The sequence below is a fragment of the Phyllobates terribilis genome, unplaced genomic scaffold (genome assembly GCF_046119375.1).
Source record: "Phyllobates terribilis strain yellow unplaced genomic scaffold, ASM4611937v1 Scaffold_3__8_contigs__length_932513732, whole genome shotgun sequence".
Lineage (NCBI taxonomy): Eukaryota > Metazoa > Chordata > Amphibia > Anura > Dendrobatidae > Phyllobates > Phyllobates terribilis.
Window position 1 is genome coordinate 929,525,843 of NW_027362763.1, and position 16,561 is coordinate 929,542,403.

General features: G+C 45.7%; 1 protein-coding gene and 1 long non-coding RNA gene across 4 annotated transcripts in view; one reads left to right on the forward strand and one right to left on the reverse strand.

Moving 5' to 3' along the window:
* Positions 1-3,415, forward strand: part of LOC141257821 (uncharacterized) — a 51,838-nt gene extending 48,423 nt beyond the window's left edge. For all 3 annotated transcript variants that reach the window (XR_012318110.1, XR_012318111.1, XR_012318112.1), the window contains one exon: positions 2,208-3,415. This is a non-coding gene — a long non-coding RNA (uncharacterized lncRNA). The remainder of the gene's footprint in view (positions 1-2,207) is intronic.
* LOC141257820 (saccharopine dehydrogenase-like oxidoreductase) overlaps positions 1,855-16,561 on the reverse strand; it is a 76,327-nt gene continuing 61,620 nt past the window's right edge. The window contains exons 9-12 of the mRNA XM_073672831.1: positions 8,778-8,834; positions 8,015-8,126; positions 7,817-7,898; positions 1,855-2,074 (exon numbers count right to left, since the gene is read on the reverse strand). Of these exons, the coding sequence (XP_073528932.1) occupies positions 1,972-2,074; positions 7,817-7,898; positions 8,015-8,126; positions 8,778-8,834 (354 nt within the window). The 3' untranslated portion in view covers positions 1,855-1,971. The remainder of the gene's footprint in view (positions 2,075-7,816; positions 7,899-8,014; positions 8,127-8,777; positions 8,835-16,561) is intronic.

Below are 16,561 nucleotides of genomic sequence, written 5' to 3' on the forward strand. Positions count from 1 at the left end.
TTCATAAATCAATAGTACACGTGAAAATAAATTTTAAAAAATAACATACCTCAATAGAGAAATTAGCTTCTTTCTCCTCCAGGACTGATCATTCATTATATTAAAAATTCTCAATTCACGGGTAAAATCTGTGTTCAGTGACTACAGATTTTCCCTTTATTGGGATAGGAGATGACAGTTGGTACTCACGAAGTTCTACGGAGGACTGTAATTGTCCTTTCAGAAGAACTTGCAGCAGAATGCCTGTGTCTGTCTCTAGCTCTGCTCTTCCCTTCACCCACCCACTCCCCTCCCTAAAGAATTTTAACCTCTTCCCGACATGGCTAATATCCGTTTTAGTATTTTCCTCCCCTTCTTCCAAGGGCCAAAACTTTTTTTTATTTTTCCATCCACATAGCTGTCTAAGGGCCTGATTTTTTTTGTAAGACGAGTTGTACTTCTGAGTGACACCATAAAATGTAGTTGAAAACAGGAAAAAAAATTCCAAGTGCAATGAAGTTATGAGAAAACATAATTTTGACATTTTTGGGGGGTTTTGTTTTTACAACAGTCATTATACATTGACCTGGCATTGTGATTCTCCAGGTCAGTACAATTATGGCGATGCTCAAGAACAGATGTGTTATTTTGATTCTAAATCAAAATAATACATCTGTTCTTGAGCAATAAGTCATATATTTTTTCAACCATTTGTACTTTTTGAAGTGATTAACCCCTTTACCACCTTGGGTTTTTCAGTTTTTGCGTTTTTGTTTTTTGCTCACCCTTCTTCCCAGAGCCTTAACTTTTTTTAATTTTCCATCAATATGGCCATGTGAGGGCTTGTTTTTTGCGGGACGAGTTGTACTTTTGAACAACACCATTGCTTTTACCATATTGTGTACCGGAAAATGGGAAAAATAATTTAAAGTGCAGTGAAATTGCAAAAAAAAGTGCAATTTCACAATTGTTTTTTTACCATGCTCTGGGGTGTGTGATGCCTGGAAGGAAACTCGGTCAAAGGTATTAATTTGCGTGCCTTTAGCCTCCCATCAGCGTCACAGGGCCCTGTGACATCTAGTGGTTGTCCAAAGCCTGCAATTGTGATATTCCACGTTACTTTTCTACCTTTCTATGGGCATTAGCTTCTTGTTTCGTGGTGCAAATGTGAGGCGTCAGGCACACAAATGAAGAACTGAGGCAGAGTTTCCTTCCAGGCATCGCACGCCCCAGACCCTGGAAGAATGCAGGATTAAAAGATGATTTCTGAAGAACAAGACTGTAGATATGAGGCATACAAGTATGACTATTTTAAGTATTCTAGAACCTGTATGCCTATATTAATAGCTTAGGAAGGTCCAATGTGGTGACAGATTCCCTTCAAATCTGTAGCCACATTGTGTGTCCAGTTCAACATGAAAATAACTTGGTGAAAGGTCCTCTTAAAATTATAATAGGAGAATGCCATTTCTGAACTAGCCATAAACTACTTGGACTATAAAGTGTTTTTCGCAACTTGTGTGTTCAGCAGCACACTGCTGCGCAGCTTTTCACTTCCTTACTGTTGGGGTTGTGGGAGAAAGGGAGCACACCTCCTTGAGTTACAATTCTGGTTCAGCAGAGTTTCTGCTCACTATAGTGGCACATTAACAGTCTGAAGTGCTCAGTCATACTGAGCCAGCCTCTGGTGGTTGATGTTCTTGGCACCACCTGTACATTATACAAGATAAAAAATCTAATAGCAGAAGAATGAAAAGTTAATAGAAAAAGAAAGTTAATTGCAACTTACTTTTATGTTCTCTAACTATACTAATTTCATACTTAGAATAACCCTTTAGTATAGACTGCATTTACTAATGAAAAACATGGTAACAATTCTCATTTTACACAGAACTTTTTATTAATGCAATTAATTTTCATTTGAAAAATATTGAATGTGTTATTGTTAAGTGCTGAACCAGCTTGTCAAGCGGGTAGGTATAGTGGAATGTTTTACTCCATCTTGCTAAGAACAGTAAAATGAATGCCAGCCTTGTTCAGTCGGTCAATCAACTTGGTTTTGGAAAATGCTGCTCCTGGAGTGAACACTCCTCCCCTGGAAGATAAAAAGGTTAAAAAGGGAATTTTTTTTTTATAATACTATGTATAGTAAAATTCAGATAAGTTTTCACTGTGCATCCCCCCCTACTCTGGAACTCTGTACCCCAACATATCACTCTCTCCTACAGTGGAAACCTTCAAATGGAACCTGAAGACCCACCTCTTCCGACAACCTGCAGTCACCCTCGCTCCACGACCAGCTCTGCCCCCACCTACTGTATCCTCACCCATCCCTTGTAGACTGAGGCCTCGCAGGCAGGGTCCTCGCTCCTCCTGTACCAGTCGCCGTCACGTTTTGTTCAAGATTATTGTAATTGTTCTTGTGTGTATACCCCTTTTTCACATGTAAACCGCCATGGAATAAATGGTGCAATAATAATAATAATAATAATAATAACTAAGCAATAGGGTAGGAAATGCAACAAAACTGTTCAGAAGTAAAACCTGGTTTATAGACATTGATGAGGAACCTCACTGAGATTCCAGAGTGTGGTGCATGTGAAAAATGATGAATCTTATGTAAAGGAATTATAAAGGGGTTATCCAGACTTATGATATTGTAGACTTTATCCCCAAGTCATCGATACATACTCCTCAACATTGAAATTCCAGCATCAAGATTGAAAAGTCATGGAGTTAAGTGTTGAAAAATGGCTCCTGGGACACATTGGAGAAACTACTGGTTCCACCACCAAACGAATGTAATGTAATGCAGAGCTGTTTGTGTACCTAGAATGAAGGCAAGAGGGGTCCAGTACATTATGCCACCCCACACCATAATCCTGGAAGTAGTTTTCTCGTGAATGTCTCTTTATGCCGTTACCCACATCATCATCACACCGATCTTTGGCTATCATTGCGTCTAAGACAAAAAGTGAGCTCATCACTGAAGAGGATAGACCTCCATTCCAGCTCCATTACTCCATTCGAGCCTCAGGTACCTTGAGAGGCCTTCACGACGAAACATCACATTGGTCCTACTCCTGGGATTATGCTGTAGGGTGGGATAATTTATGGTAACCGGTCTGCTCTAGTGTTCATTCTAGGTACACTAACAGCTCGGTGTTTTGTTTATTTGGTTGTGGAACCAGTGGTACAGCCATTTCTCCAAAGTGTACCGAACCAGGAGCACTTATTCTACAGTACACTAAGCCACATATTATTTGAACGGCTTAAACATACTACCATAGCCTGCAGTGTCTCTGGACTTGCCGTCCAATGCCATCCCAAATGTGATCCATGAGAAACAATTGCAATATCTTGAATATTTTGCATGCCCAAGTACATTCAGTGTGGCAGAACAGTCCTCAGACAACCATTAATAACCTCATTGATAGCAAGCAAAGGTGTGGAAATGTAAGTATTTTTGTGTGTTGTGCTCATACTTTATACTAAATAAATTGAGATGTTCTGAAAATCTTGTCTCCAGTTTTTCATCATTTGCATATTAACACATCTCGATCCCGGGATTTTCATAATTTCGCAACTTTTCTGTCTTAGTTTTGCAATTTCAATATTGAAGAAAGTAGAGCAATGGGCAAACAGATATGAAATTCAGAGAATTGCACCTCTGCTCCCATTGAAGTGAATGGGAACTCAGTTGCAGTTATGATATAGATAGAAAATTGATATCAAAAGCCAAGACAACCCCTTTAATGGATTAAACAATATAAATTAAAAACAGAGAATTCTACAAAGTGAAAACATGATTACAAACAGAAGAGATTTTCACATTAACCATTAAGAAACTGTGCACTAAAGCACACACCGAGATGAAAGATTGCTATCCAGCAATGTTGCCTGGCTTTCCTGCATTCATTCAATGTCTGGTGGCTGCAGTGTATATTTATCATGTATTGGCACAGACCTGGAGAACCTATAGCCTGGGGGCCACATCTGGCCCTTTGGATGTTCCTATCCAGCCTGGAACAGCAGAAGCGCTGGAAACAGTGGCCCGCAGACTGCCCTCCCACTAGATCGAGATAGGGCCACAATCAGCACAAAGACCAGAGCAGCGAAGGAACAGGGAGCTAGGTGATGAGTGTTTGTAGGGGGAAGGATATGGTGTGGTGAGGCTTTGGGTAATCATATTGTGAGGGGAGCCATCATACTTCGTGTGGGATCATATTGTGGAGGGAGGTGGGTGGGGAATCACCATACTGTGTGTGGAAGAGCGCGCCACAGACAGAGCGAGCGCGCGCAAGCCACAGACAGAGCGAGCGCGCGCAAGCCACAGACAGAGCGAGCGCGCGCAAGCCACAGACAGAGCGAGCGCGCGCAAGCCACAGACAGAGCGAGCGCGCGCAAGCCACAGACAGAGCGAGCGCGCGCAAGCCACAGACAGAGCGAGCGCGCGCAAGCCACAGACAGAGCGAGCGCGCGCAAGCCACAGACAGAGCGAGCGCGCGCAAGCCACAGACAGAGCGAGCGCGCGCAAGCCACAGACAGAGCGAGCGCGCGCAAGCCACAGACAGAGCGAGCGCGCGCAAGCCACAGACAGAGCGAGCGCGCGCAAGCCACAGACAGAGCGAGCGCGCGCAAGCCACAGACAGAGCGAGCGCGCGCAAGCCACAGACAGAGCGAGCGCGCGCAAGCCACAGACAGAGCGAGCGAGAGCGCAAGCCACAGACAGAGCGAGCGAGAGCGCAAGCCACAGACAGAGCGAGCGAGAGCGCAAGCCACAGACAGAGCGAGCGAGAGCGCAAGCCACAGACAGAGCGAGCGAGAGCGCAAGCCACAGACAGAGCGAGCGAGAGCGCAAGCCACAGACAGAGCGAGCGAGAGCGCAAGCCACAGACAGACAGAGCGAGAGCGCAAGCCACAGACAGACAGAGCGAGAGCGCAAGCCACAGACAGACAGAGCGAGAGCGCAAGCCACAGACAGACAGAGCGAGAGCGCAAGCCACAGACAGACAGAGCGAGAGCGCAAGCCACAGACAGACAGAGCGAGAGCGCAAGCCACAGACAGACAGAGCGAGAGCGCAAGCCACAGACAGACAGAGCGAGAGCGCAAGCCACAGACAGACAGAGCGAGAGCGCAAGCCACAGACAGACAGAGCGAGAGCGCAAGCCACAGACAGACAGAGCGAGAGCGCAAGCCACAGACAGACAGAGCGAGAGCGCAAGCCACAGACAGACAGAGCGAGAGCAAGCCACAGACAGACAGAGCGAGAGCAAGCCACAGACAGACAGAGCGAGAGCAAGCCACAGACAGACAGAGCGAGAGCAAGCCACAGACAGACAGAGCGAGAGCAAGCCACAGACAGACAGAGCGAGAGCAAGCCACAGACAGACAGAGCGAGAGCAAGCCACAGACAGACAGAGCGAGAGCAAGCCACAGACAGACAGAGCGAGAGCAAGCCACAGACAGACAGAGCGAGAGCAAGCCACAGACAGACAGAGCGAGAGCAAGCCACAGACAGACAGAGCGAGAGCAAGCCACAGACAGACAGAGCGAGAGCAAGCCACAGACAGACAGAGCGAGAGCAAGCCACAGACAGACAGAGCGAGAGCAAGCCACAGACAGACAGAGCGAGAGCAAGCCACAGACAGACAGAGCGAGAGCAAGCCACAGACAGACAGAGCGAGAGCAAGCCACAGACAGACAGAGCGAGAGCAAGCCACAGACAGACAGAGCGAGAGCAAGCCACAGACAGACAGAGCGAGAGCAAGCCACAGACAGACAGAGCGAGAGCAAGCCACAGACAGACAGAGCGAGAGCAAGCCACAGACAGACAGAGCGAGAGCAAGCCACAGACAGACAGAGCGAGAGCAAGCCACAGACAGACAGAGCGAGAGCAAGCCACAGACAGACAGAGCGAGAGCAAGCCACAGACAGACAGAGCGAGAGCAAGCCACAGACAGACAGAGCGAGAGCAAGCCACAGACAGACAGAGCGAGAGCAAGCCACAGACAGACAGAGCGAGAGCAAGCCACAGACAGACAGAGCGAGAGCAAGCCACAGACAGACAGAGCGAGAGCAAGCCACAGACAGACAGAGCGAGAGCAAGCCACAGACAGACAGAGCGAGAGCAAGCCACAGACAGACAGACAGAGCGAGAGCAAGCCACAGACAGACAGACAGAGCGAGAGCAAGCCACAGACAGACAGACAGAGCGAGAGCAAGCCACAGACAGACAGACAGAGCGAGAGCAAGCCACAGACAGACAGACAGAGCGAGAGCAAGCCACAGACAGACAGACAGAGCGAGAGCAAGCCACAGACAGACAGACAGAGCGAGAGCAAGCCACAGACAGACAGACAGAGCGAGAGCAAGCCACAGACAGACAGACAGAGCGAGAGCAAGCCACAGACAGACAGACAGAGCGAGAGCAAGCCACAGACAGACAGACAGAGCGAGAGCAAGCCACAGACAGACAGACAGAGCGAGAGCAAGCCACAGACAGACAGAGCGAGAGCAAGCCACAGACAGACAGACAGAGCGAGAGCAAGCCACAGACAGACAGAGCGAGAGCAAGCCACAGACAGACAGAGCGAGAGCAAGCCACAGACAGACAGACAGAGCGAGAGCAAGCCACAGACAGACAGACAGAGCGAGAGCAAGCCACAGACAGACAGACAGAGCGAGAGCAAGCCACAGACAGACAGACAGAGCGAGAGCAAGCCACAGACAGACAGACAGAGCGAGAGCAAGCCACAGACAGACAGACAGAGCGAGAGCAAGCCACAGACAGACAGACAGAGCGAGAGCAAGCCACAGACAGACAGACAGAGCGAGAGCAAGCCACAGACAGACAGACAGAGCGAGAGCAAGCCACAGACAGACAGACAGAGCGAGAGCAAGCCACAGACAGACAGACAGAGCGAGAGCAAGCCACAGACAGACAGACAGAGCGAGAGCAAGCCACAGACAGACAGACAGAGCGAGAGCAAGCCACAGACAGACAGACAGAGCGAGAGCAAGCCACAGACAGACAGAGCGAGAGCAAGCCACAGACAGACAGACAGAGCGAGAGCAAGCCACAGACAGACAGACAGAGCGAGAGCAAGCCACAGACAGACAGACAGAGCGAGAGCAAGCCACAGACAGACAGACAGAGCGAGAGCAAGCCACAGACAGACAGACAGAGCGAGAGCAAGCCACAGACAGACAGACAGAGCGAGAGCAAGCCACAGACAGACAGACAGAGCGAGAGCAAGCCACAGACAGACAGACAGAGCGAGAGCAAGCCACAGACAGACAGAGCGAGAGCAAGCCACAGACAGACAGACAGAGCGAGAGCAAGCCACAGACAGACAGAGCGAGAGCAAGCCACAGACAGACAGACAGAGCGAGAGCAAGCCACAGACAGACAGACAGAGCGAGAGCAAGCCACAGACAGACAGACAGAGCGAGAGCAAGCCACAGACAGACAGACAGAGCGAGAGCAAGCCACAGACAGACAGACAGAGCGAGAGCAAGCCACAGACAGACAGAGCGAGAGCAAGCCACAGACAGACAGACACTTGGGAAAATTAATTGCCCATCCCTGCTATACAATAAAAAAATATATATTATTATAGATAAATATAGTAAGAAAAAAGAGGCAGCGCTCCAATTAATTGCATAAAAGGTAGACTTATTAGTCCATGTGGCAACTGAAACGTCCACCTTTTGCACAAATATTTGGGGTGCTGCCTCCTTTCTCTTACTATATTTAAGTGCACAGTTTGAGTATGTGGATGGATTGATAGGTAGATAAAAATTGTTATTCAACTACTGCAGGTCTGCACATACCTTTTTGGAAGAGATTCTGGCTCCTTTAGAATAGTCATTCCGGCTTGAACCATGGCTATTGGAGTAGCAACATATCCAGCTTCTATAAAGCAATTTTTGGGGAAAATAGTAATAAAATTCTATTTCAGAAGAGAACACCTTTGAGATAATTGACATTATTTTACTAGAACTTTAGTTTGACAAAAGAGAAAACGTCACCTGGTCCTGAAACCTGTGTGCAGATTTTCACATTGGGTTTCCCTTGTTGCGGGTCTATGCCTTGACTGTAACCCTCCCCGAAGAATGTTAATGAGAATGAAGATTCTTTCATCTGTCAGTACAACATTTAGTAGCAAATAAATTTATTACAGATGCAACATTCATATTTCCACATTAAATAATTCAAAGTTCATCAAAATGTCTCCTTGGCTGAAATAAGCAGCGTATTGCTAGCTTTGGGACTGAAAGAACATTGTTTTTTCTCAGTACCACATGTGTCTAATATAATGAGCAGCAATACCACTCATAACCAATGAAGAGAGGCAGGCTGCAGTTTGGGTCTAATCCTACACTACCCTTTGTAGTTATGTGAGCATTAAAGGGATATTCTTATTGAAGTGAGTGGGAGTTATGGAATCAATTCAACATTGCCCGCTCAGCTGCTACCGGCCTCTACATATAGACAGCTATTCCCATCTTAGCCAAGAATGCCATGTAACCCTATTGTATTACATGGTCATGTTTGTATCCTAATGCTATTTATTTTTAATTGACTAATCTAATTTTTACCAGATGATTCCAGATAGTAGCTAGGCCATGCTAATAGAAAACCCTGTAATATAGACATTTGGAATAAAAAACATTTGCAAACTCACTGTTCTGACCCACATAACCCTGCTCAAACGCTGAATTTACTGTCATGCATTTTCTTCCAGATGGAAAGGAAGAAAAAAATAAAAAACAACACAAACAAGCACTATACCTGTCTCTCAGTTGGACCTTCTTTGGAGAAATAACCAAAGGAAAAGAATTTTGGGTACTGTATATGAAAACAAAAGAAAAACACATAAATCATGATAAAATTACCAAAAGGCAAAAAGTCCAGTAAAAATCTGAATATAAAGTCTTTCACACAAATCCGAATCCTGTACATGGTTTTCATGGAACCTGTAGTCCTTTAGTTGAGTAATCACTGCCACTGCAAGCCTGGAAACATTAAGGCTATGTGCCCATGTAGCGTTTTTGTAGCGTTTTTACGGCTGCGAAAACACCGCGAAAACGCTTGTAAAACAGTCTGCCATGCAAAGCAATGTGAATTCGGATGTGCTGTGCACATGATGCGCTAATTAGTGCGCCGAATTTGCATTGCGTTGCAGAACGCAGCATGACCATTTCTACCGCGATTACGCTGCAAATTCGCGGCCATTGAGGAACATTGAAACGCAGCAAACCCGCAGGTATATGTGGATTTGCTGAGTTTCAATTAAATTCATTTGCCGCGAATTTGCAGCGTAATCGCGGTGCGTGTGGTACCTAGGATGAAGAGGAGAATACAACTCCTCTTCATCCCGGATACCACGCGGTGAAAAAAAGAAATAAAAAAGATAAAAATAGAAAAAACTTGTATATTCACCTCTCCGGCGGCCCCCGGTCAAGTCCTCTCTCCTCAGCGTCCCGTGGTGTACTGTCAGGACCTGCGGTGACATCATTTAGTCACCTGATGGTCACGCGACCGCTGACGTTGGCGGTCAGGTGATGGTCACGTGACCATCAGCAGGCTAAATGACGTCACCGCAGGTCCTGACAGTACACTGTGGGACGCCGAGGAGAGTGGACGACGCCGGGAGCAGACCGGAGAGGTGAGTGTACAAGTTTTTTTTAACGTTTTAATTCTCTTTTTTTTTTTTTTTTTTTTTTTTTTTTTACTATAGATGCTGCATATAAAGCATCAGTTGTTCACACATTATAAATCCATGCCGGTTGCATGGATTTATATTGTGTGACCAACTTGTCAAGCACTTTTCCAAGTGATGCTCAAAATCGCTTGGAAAATTGCTTGAAAAAACGCATGCGAAAAAAAAGCTTCTCTCTGGCAGAAAAAAAGCATGTAAATCTGCATGAGTTTTTTTCTGCCAGAGAGAGGCAAAAACGCTCTGCATCAAATCTGCTACATAGGTTCTCTTTTAGGCTATCAGTCAATTCCCGATGCCCAAACCACAGGCAGCATTAATCAGAACCTGGCTGCACGATTGCTGCCAGGTAGGTTTTACTCTAAATCGCTCCGGCATTTCAGACACCACGTACATTTGAAAAGCCAGTCAGGAACCATAGGGAGAGACTTGATGAGTCTGATGCGCTCCTCAGCTGGATTCTCCCAGCCACGCTCTGGGTGATTGGCAGGTCACTACCTATGTACACACATGGTAGAGGACCTGTCAGTCAAATGGAGCAAGGCAGGGAGATGCCGGGCAGGGAGATGCCAGCCAGGAGCCATGTCGGACTAGTCACGTCTTTATAGTCCACGGCCAGATCTTCAAAATAGGTTCCCTTTCAAATATGTTTTGTAAAACATACCACGCTGTAATCGTATCTCCAAGAAATCTCAGACTGAAAATATGGTTGTGTGAAGTTGGCCTTAGTTGGTATGGGAGGAGTGTTCAGCCAGCATTAGAGGCAATCACTGCCTCCAAATGTATACCACAAAAGAACAGATTTGACCTCCTAACAGGATGAAGCAAATGTGAGCAGATGCAAGCTGCTGAGGCTGGAATATATTTCTTCTGTAGTATACAATTGGAGGTGGTGGCTGCCTCCATAATGCCTGAGCACTCCTCATTAGTCTAATGCTGCATTCACACATCCATGTGTCACGGATCACGATTCATGTAAATGCAGCCTAAGGCTGGATCCTACCTTCCCTTTAAAATTTGTAGTCCTTTGCCCAGGAGTGGCAAACCTGATAGTGTTAGGGTCCTATTAACCATTTCCTTGCTAAGGATATACAACATACGTCCTTGCAGGGTGTCAAGTCAGTAGCCAAGGATATATGAGATCTCATGGCTACTAATGGTCATATCTCAGCCTAGAACACAACTACAGCAATGAAGATACTCAGATTTAGGCCAGGGTCACACGAGTGTAGATTCTCTCATGAGATTATGGTAATGACACTGATCACACTTTCATCTGAGTTTGATCAGAGTGTCAGCTTAGTGTGATCCGACTCTCTCGGATGAGGGAATCATAGCACAGGTGAGAAGACGGAAAACAAAATTTCTCCATCTTCTCCATTCTGTGACTCCGTGGAAATCGGACTGCACTCGTATGGCATCAGAGTGCAATCTGATGATTTTCATGCAGCCATAGACTTGAATGGGTGAGTGGCATCTGATTTGCACTGCAAATCCCAACATGGTGCGATATTTTTCTCATGTCGAATTGGTATGAGAAAAACGCTGATCAGCACTGCCACACAGAACAACATTGATCAGAGTGTTATCCCATAAAACATCGGATAACACTCACCCAATATATATTCTTGTGTGAGAGAGCCCTTAACCCCTTTACGACCTTGGACGTATGCATACGTCCAGAAAGCCTGGTACTTAACGACCTTCGACGTATTGATACGTCCAGGCAATATTGCGCGCAGAGAGGCTGTGCACACACGATTGCTGCCAGGTGTCAGCTGATTCTGACAGCTGACACCCGGCTCTGAGTGCCAGGAGCGGTGCTGCACTGCTCCTGGCACTTTAACCCCCTAAATGCTGCAATCAAAATCAATCGCAGCATTTAGAGATCAGGCAGAGGGAGGAAGCCCTCTCTGCCCTTGGATCGGCGCCCTCACGACAACATCGTTGCCATGGTGACCCAATGTCATCATGACGATATCTGGGTCACCAGAGCTAGGAAACTTGCTATATCATGCGTAGTGCATGATGTAGCATGTTTGCCTGTCAGTGCAGCACTGACAGCTTGTAAAGCATAGCACTGCTACGCTTTATAAGCGAACAGCCTGCAGAAAGTGAAAGACAAAGTAAAAAAAAAAAAAAATTATCTATCTATCATCAAAAAAAGAATAATAAAAAAACGAAAATATATCACTGGTATCATTAAAATCGCACCGACCAGAAGAATAATGTAGCCTAATCACTTATACCGCAGGAGGAATGGCGTAAAAAACCCCACAATTCTTCACCTGCTATTGATTTGTTCATTCTGCCTCCCATAGATCGCAGTATGGCTCGGCGAACATTTATCCTGCACTCTGCACTGAGCGCTTACACCAGGGTTTCCATGTGAATCTCTGAAATATTTGACTCAAATGAAACCCCCGGTGGAAGATTCCCTATAATGAGGCAGATGGAGGCACTGTGGACGCCGTCTGACCTGTGATCCGGCGGTGTCAGTCTTTGCAGGTGTGCATAAAAGTGCCGTTGGCCACAGTGTTGTGCACCTCTGTTCAGCGGTGTCCTTTTTTTTTTTTTTTTTTTTTTTTTCGGAAGTCAGATGGAGTCTAGAATAACTCTGCTGCCTCATTACAGTGAATGGATCCCTTGGGGGTTTCATCGGAATCACGTCACTCAAAGATTTAGATGGAAATCCTGATGTAAGTACTCAGCGTAGAGTGCAGGATAAATGTGATCCAAAATGTTATGTAAAACGTTCCTAATAAAAGCTTTGGCTCAATCCACAAAAAAAAAGTCCCCACTCAGGTCCGTCATCTCTCAATGGAAATAAAGGAGGCTTCCACGTTACTGGTAGAACAAAGGCTCTGGAAAAGCTAAATGGCTCCTCGTCCCATAAAAGAAATTCAGCAAATTGTGCACGCCCAAATCCAAATGCGCCCTTACCTTCTGAGCCCCAGTGTGCCTAAACCACAGTTAGAGTCCACATATTTGGCATTTCTGTAGTGATGACAAGAGCCCGCATAATTTATGGGTGCAGGTCTCCAGAATCACAAGCTTCGTACTACAACGTACTAATCACTACAACAGCAGTTGGCAATTTTCACTCAGCAACATCCACTGCAGCTTGTTTCAGGAAAACCATTACTACACCTGTAGATAAATTCTCAAAGGGGTATAAATTCCAAAATAAGGTCACTTGAGGGGGAATTCTGCTCTACTAGCACTTAGGAGCTCTGTATATGGAGTTTGCAAACCAAACCATTGTCAAAAATCTGCGCTCCAGGAGGCAAACAGGGCTCCGTCATTCCAAAGTCTCGCCGTGTGGCTAAGCAGTACTGTACAGCCACATATGGAGTATTTCTACATTCAGCAGAAATTGTGGGACACATTTAGGTGCCATTTTTACCCATTTCCATAGTATGAAAATGTAAAATCTGGGGCTAAAACAAAATTTTGGTTGTAAAAATGTAATTTTTTTTTTCTTCACTGCCCAAATGCTATAAAATTCTGTGACCCACCTGTTGTGTCAATATAATCACTGCACCCCTAGATGAATTCATTGAGGTATAGTTTGTAAAATGGAGTTTCATATGGGGGGGGGGGGGTTCAGCTGATCTGGCAGCTCAGGAACTCTGCCAATTTGACAAGGCACCCTCAAATATTAGCTTCAATATGGTGCGTCTTTCTTTCTGAGCTTTGCACTGTGCCTCAAAAGTAGTTTTCGACCACATATGGGGTATTGGCTTACTCAGGAGAAATTGAACAAGTTTTGGAGTCCATTTTCTCCTGTTACCCTTGTGAAAGTAAAAATAATGGGTTTAAAGAAACATTTTTGTGAAAAAAATGTTTATTTTTTCGTTCCACATTTCATTAATTCCTGTAAAGCGCCTGAGGGGTTAATAAACTTCTTGAATGTGGTTTTGAGCATCTTGAGGTGTGCAGTTTTTAGAACGGGGTCACTTGGGTATTTTCTGCCATATAGGCCCCTCAAAGTCACTTCAAATGTGATGTGGTCCCTAAAAAATAATGGTTTTGTAAATTTTGCTGGAAAAATTAGAAATCGCTGGTCAACTTTTAACACTTATAACTTCTTAATTTTTTTTTGTTATGTTTCAAAAATTGTGCTGATGTAAAGTAGACATGTGGGAAATGTTATTTATTAACTATTTTGTGTGACATAACTCTCTGATTTATGGGCATAAAAATTAAGTTTGAAAATTGCTAAATTTTTGCCACATTTCCATTTTTTTCACAAATAAACACAAGTCATATTGAACAAATTTTACCACTATCATGAAGTACAATGTTTTTTTCGTGACAGTCTCAAAATCAGTGGGATCCGTTGAAGCGTTCCAGAGTTATTACCTCAAAGTGACAGTGGTCAGAATTGTAAAATTTGGCCTGGTCATGAAGGTACAAACAGGCTTGGGGGGCCGCGAATGGGTTAAAATGAGACCAGAACCTGTGTTAGCAATCCAGCTCGAGATATAAGTGGTGGAAACGAGAGCTTCAGGCGTGTGGCATCTCACACTGCCAAATCTCAAATTTAATCCATGATATTGCGCGTGGGGTTGCGACTGCTGCAGTGATTCTGCACTTTTTAAGGGTACGCTCAGACGGTGGTACAAATTGGATGGAAGTTGGAATGCAATGCTCGGACCGGCAGTCGGCTCACCCAACCCTAGCGTGACAGCTTCATGCATTTCTATGCATCTGTCATGATTGGGTCGGAAAAGCCGCCAGCCAGTCAGAGCATTGCAGTCCGATATTTATACAACAGTCTGAGTGCGCACTTAAATTAAGCATCTCAGCTGCTGTAACGGAGACCAAGGCTGATATTTGGTCATTTGTAACCAAGACAGATCACATACAACCTTGGCTACAGAGTTAGCACCCTGCAAAGACCTATGAAATACGTAAAAGGGTTAATGGGATTCTAAGCCTGTTCAAATGGCCTCTGCAGCTGACTTCAGGTAGGGCACATATGTCAAACTCTGGCCCGGTGGCCAAATCTGGCTTGCAGGGTGAGTATGTTTGGCTTGCGACGCTGGGCAGGTCCCCTCAGTATATTTAGCCCGTGTCAAGGGCGGGTCCCCTGCCAGACATCGCACTTTCAACTACATCGGCATCCTACTGTAGATACCGATACAGTTTAAAGCAATGATGGAGGCGGGAGCGTCAGCCGACGCACTCCCTCTCCCATCATTCCCCTTCTGCGTCTGACAAGTCAGTGCAGTGGGTGCAATGACGTCATTAAAACGCACCCGCTGTACCGAGATGTAAAGAGGATCTGAAGACACAATGAAAAGCCCGAAGCAGCAAGGGAACGGGCAGATGTGAGTGAAGCCATTATACTGTATAGAGCACTATGTGGGGTGCATTATTCTGTATGGAGCACTAAGTGGGGCCCATTATACTGTACGGTGCGCTATTTTGAGCCATTATACTGTATGGAGCACTGTGGGGCCTACTATACTGTATGGAGCACTATGTGGGGCCCACCATACTGTATGGAGCACTATATGGGGCTAGTATACTGTATGGAGCACTATGTGGGGCCATTATACTGTATGAAGGACTTTTTTTGTGGCCATTATACGGTGTGGAGGGCTGTGATTGAGGGAGGGGGGTACAGTAGACTCATCACACCGTGCATGTGGAGGAATTCACTGTGGGGGTATCATACTGTGTTTGGGGGCACTCTTGTTGGCTTCATACTTTATTATGAATTATGATAGCTCCAACCCCCCCACGTCCCCCCAGAAGAAGCCCTTGGGAAACATGCGTTGGGGTACCCTTGGAACTCACCCAGCAATATGGGTAAGAGACGGACTCCACGACATTACATAATTTTTCTGTTACTCCTTGTTACTTACTGAGTCTGTGCCCTCCACTTAGGTCATATCCATTAGTAGTAGCACCATCTACACATATTTTGGTGAGATATACACTGTTGCATATAAAATATTATTATCTCCCTATATATGATTGCACTATGCACCTTATTCTCTATTCCCATTTTGTTCCCAGTGATCCTGGGTCATATTTTGCATCTCTTGTTAGATACTATATAACTGACTTAAATTCACAGATAGATGAATCCCCTATGCTGTCATTACTAATGAGATACACAGAATGAATTAAATTACCGTATATACTCGAGTATAAGCCGAGGTACCTAATTTTACCACAAAAAACTGGTTAAACTTATTGACTCGAGTATAAGCCTAGGGTGGGAAATGCAGCAGCTACTGGTAAATTTCCCCATCCTGGTAAGCATGGCCCCCTCATCCCCAATCCTGGTATGCATGGCCTCCTCATCCCCAAATCCTGGTACGCATGGCCCCCTAATCCCCAAATCCTGGTACGCATGGCCCCCTCATCCCCAATCATGAAAAAAATTAAACACTTCTACTCACCTTCCTTCCCTCTGCTCCAGCGGCGGATCTCCGCATCTGAGCAGCGAATGACGTCAATGCCATGCGCCCTCAGACGCTGAGGTGAGCTGCAGAGATATTCACTGCTCTCCACGCCGGGGCTATTGGCGTGGAGGGAAGTGAATATTAATTTTCTTTAATCGCGCACACTGTAGCCGCAGCTGCCGGCTTCCTGCTGGGGCTCAGCTATCCCGTGTGCCCACTACTAAAGATAATGAATATTCACTACTCTCCACGCCATGGGAGTGGGGAGCAGAGAATATTCATACTCTCTATTCGCAGGCAGAAGATTGCTGAGCCGCAGCAGGAAGCTGGCGGCTGCAACTGATACTGCGAGAGCTATTAAAGAAAATGAATATTTACTCCTCTCCACTCCAATGGGCGTGGAGAGCTGAAGTTGCCAGCTACTGCCTGTGCCC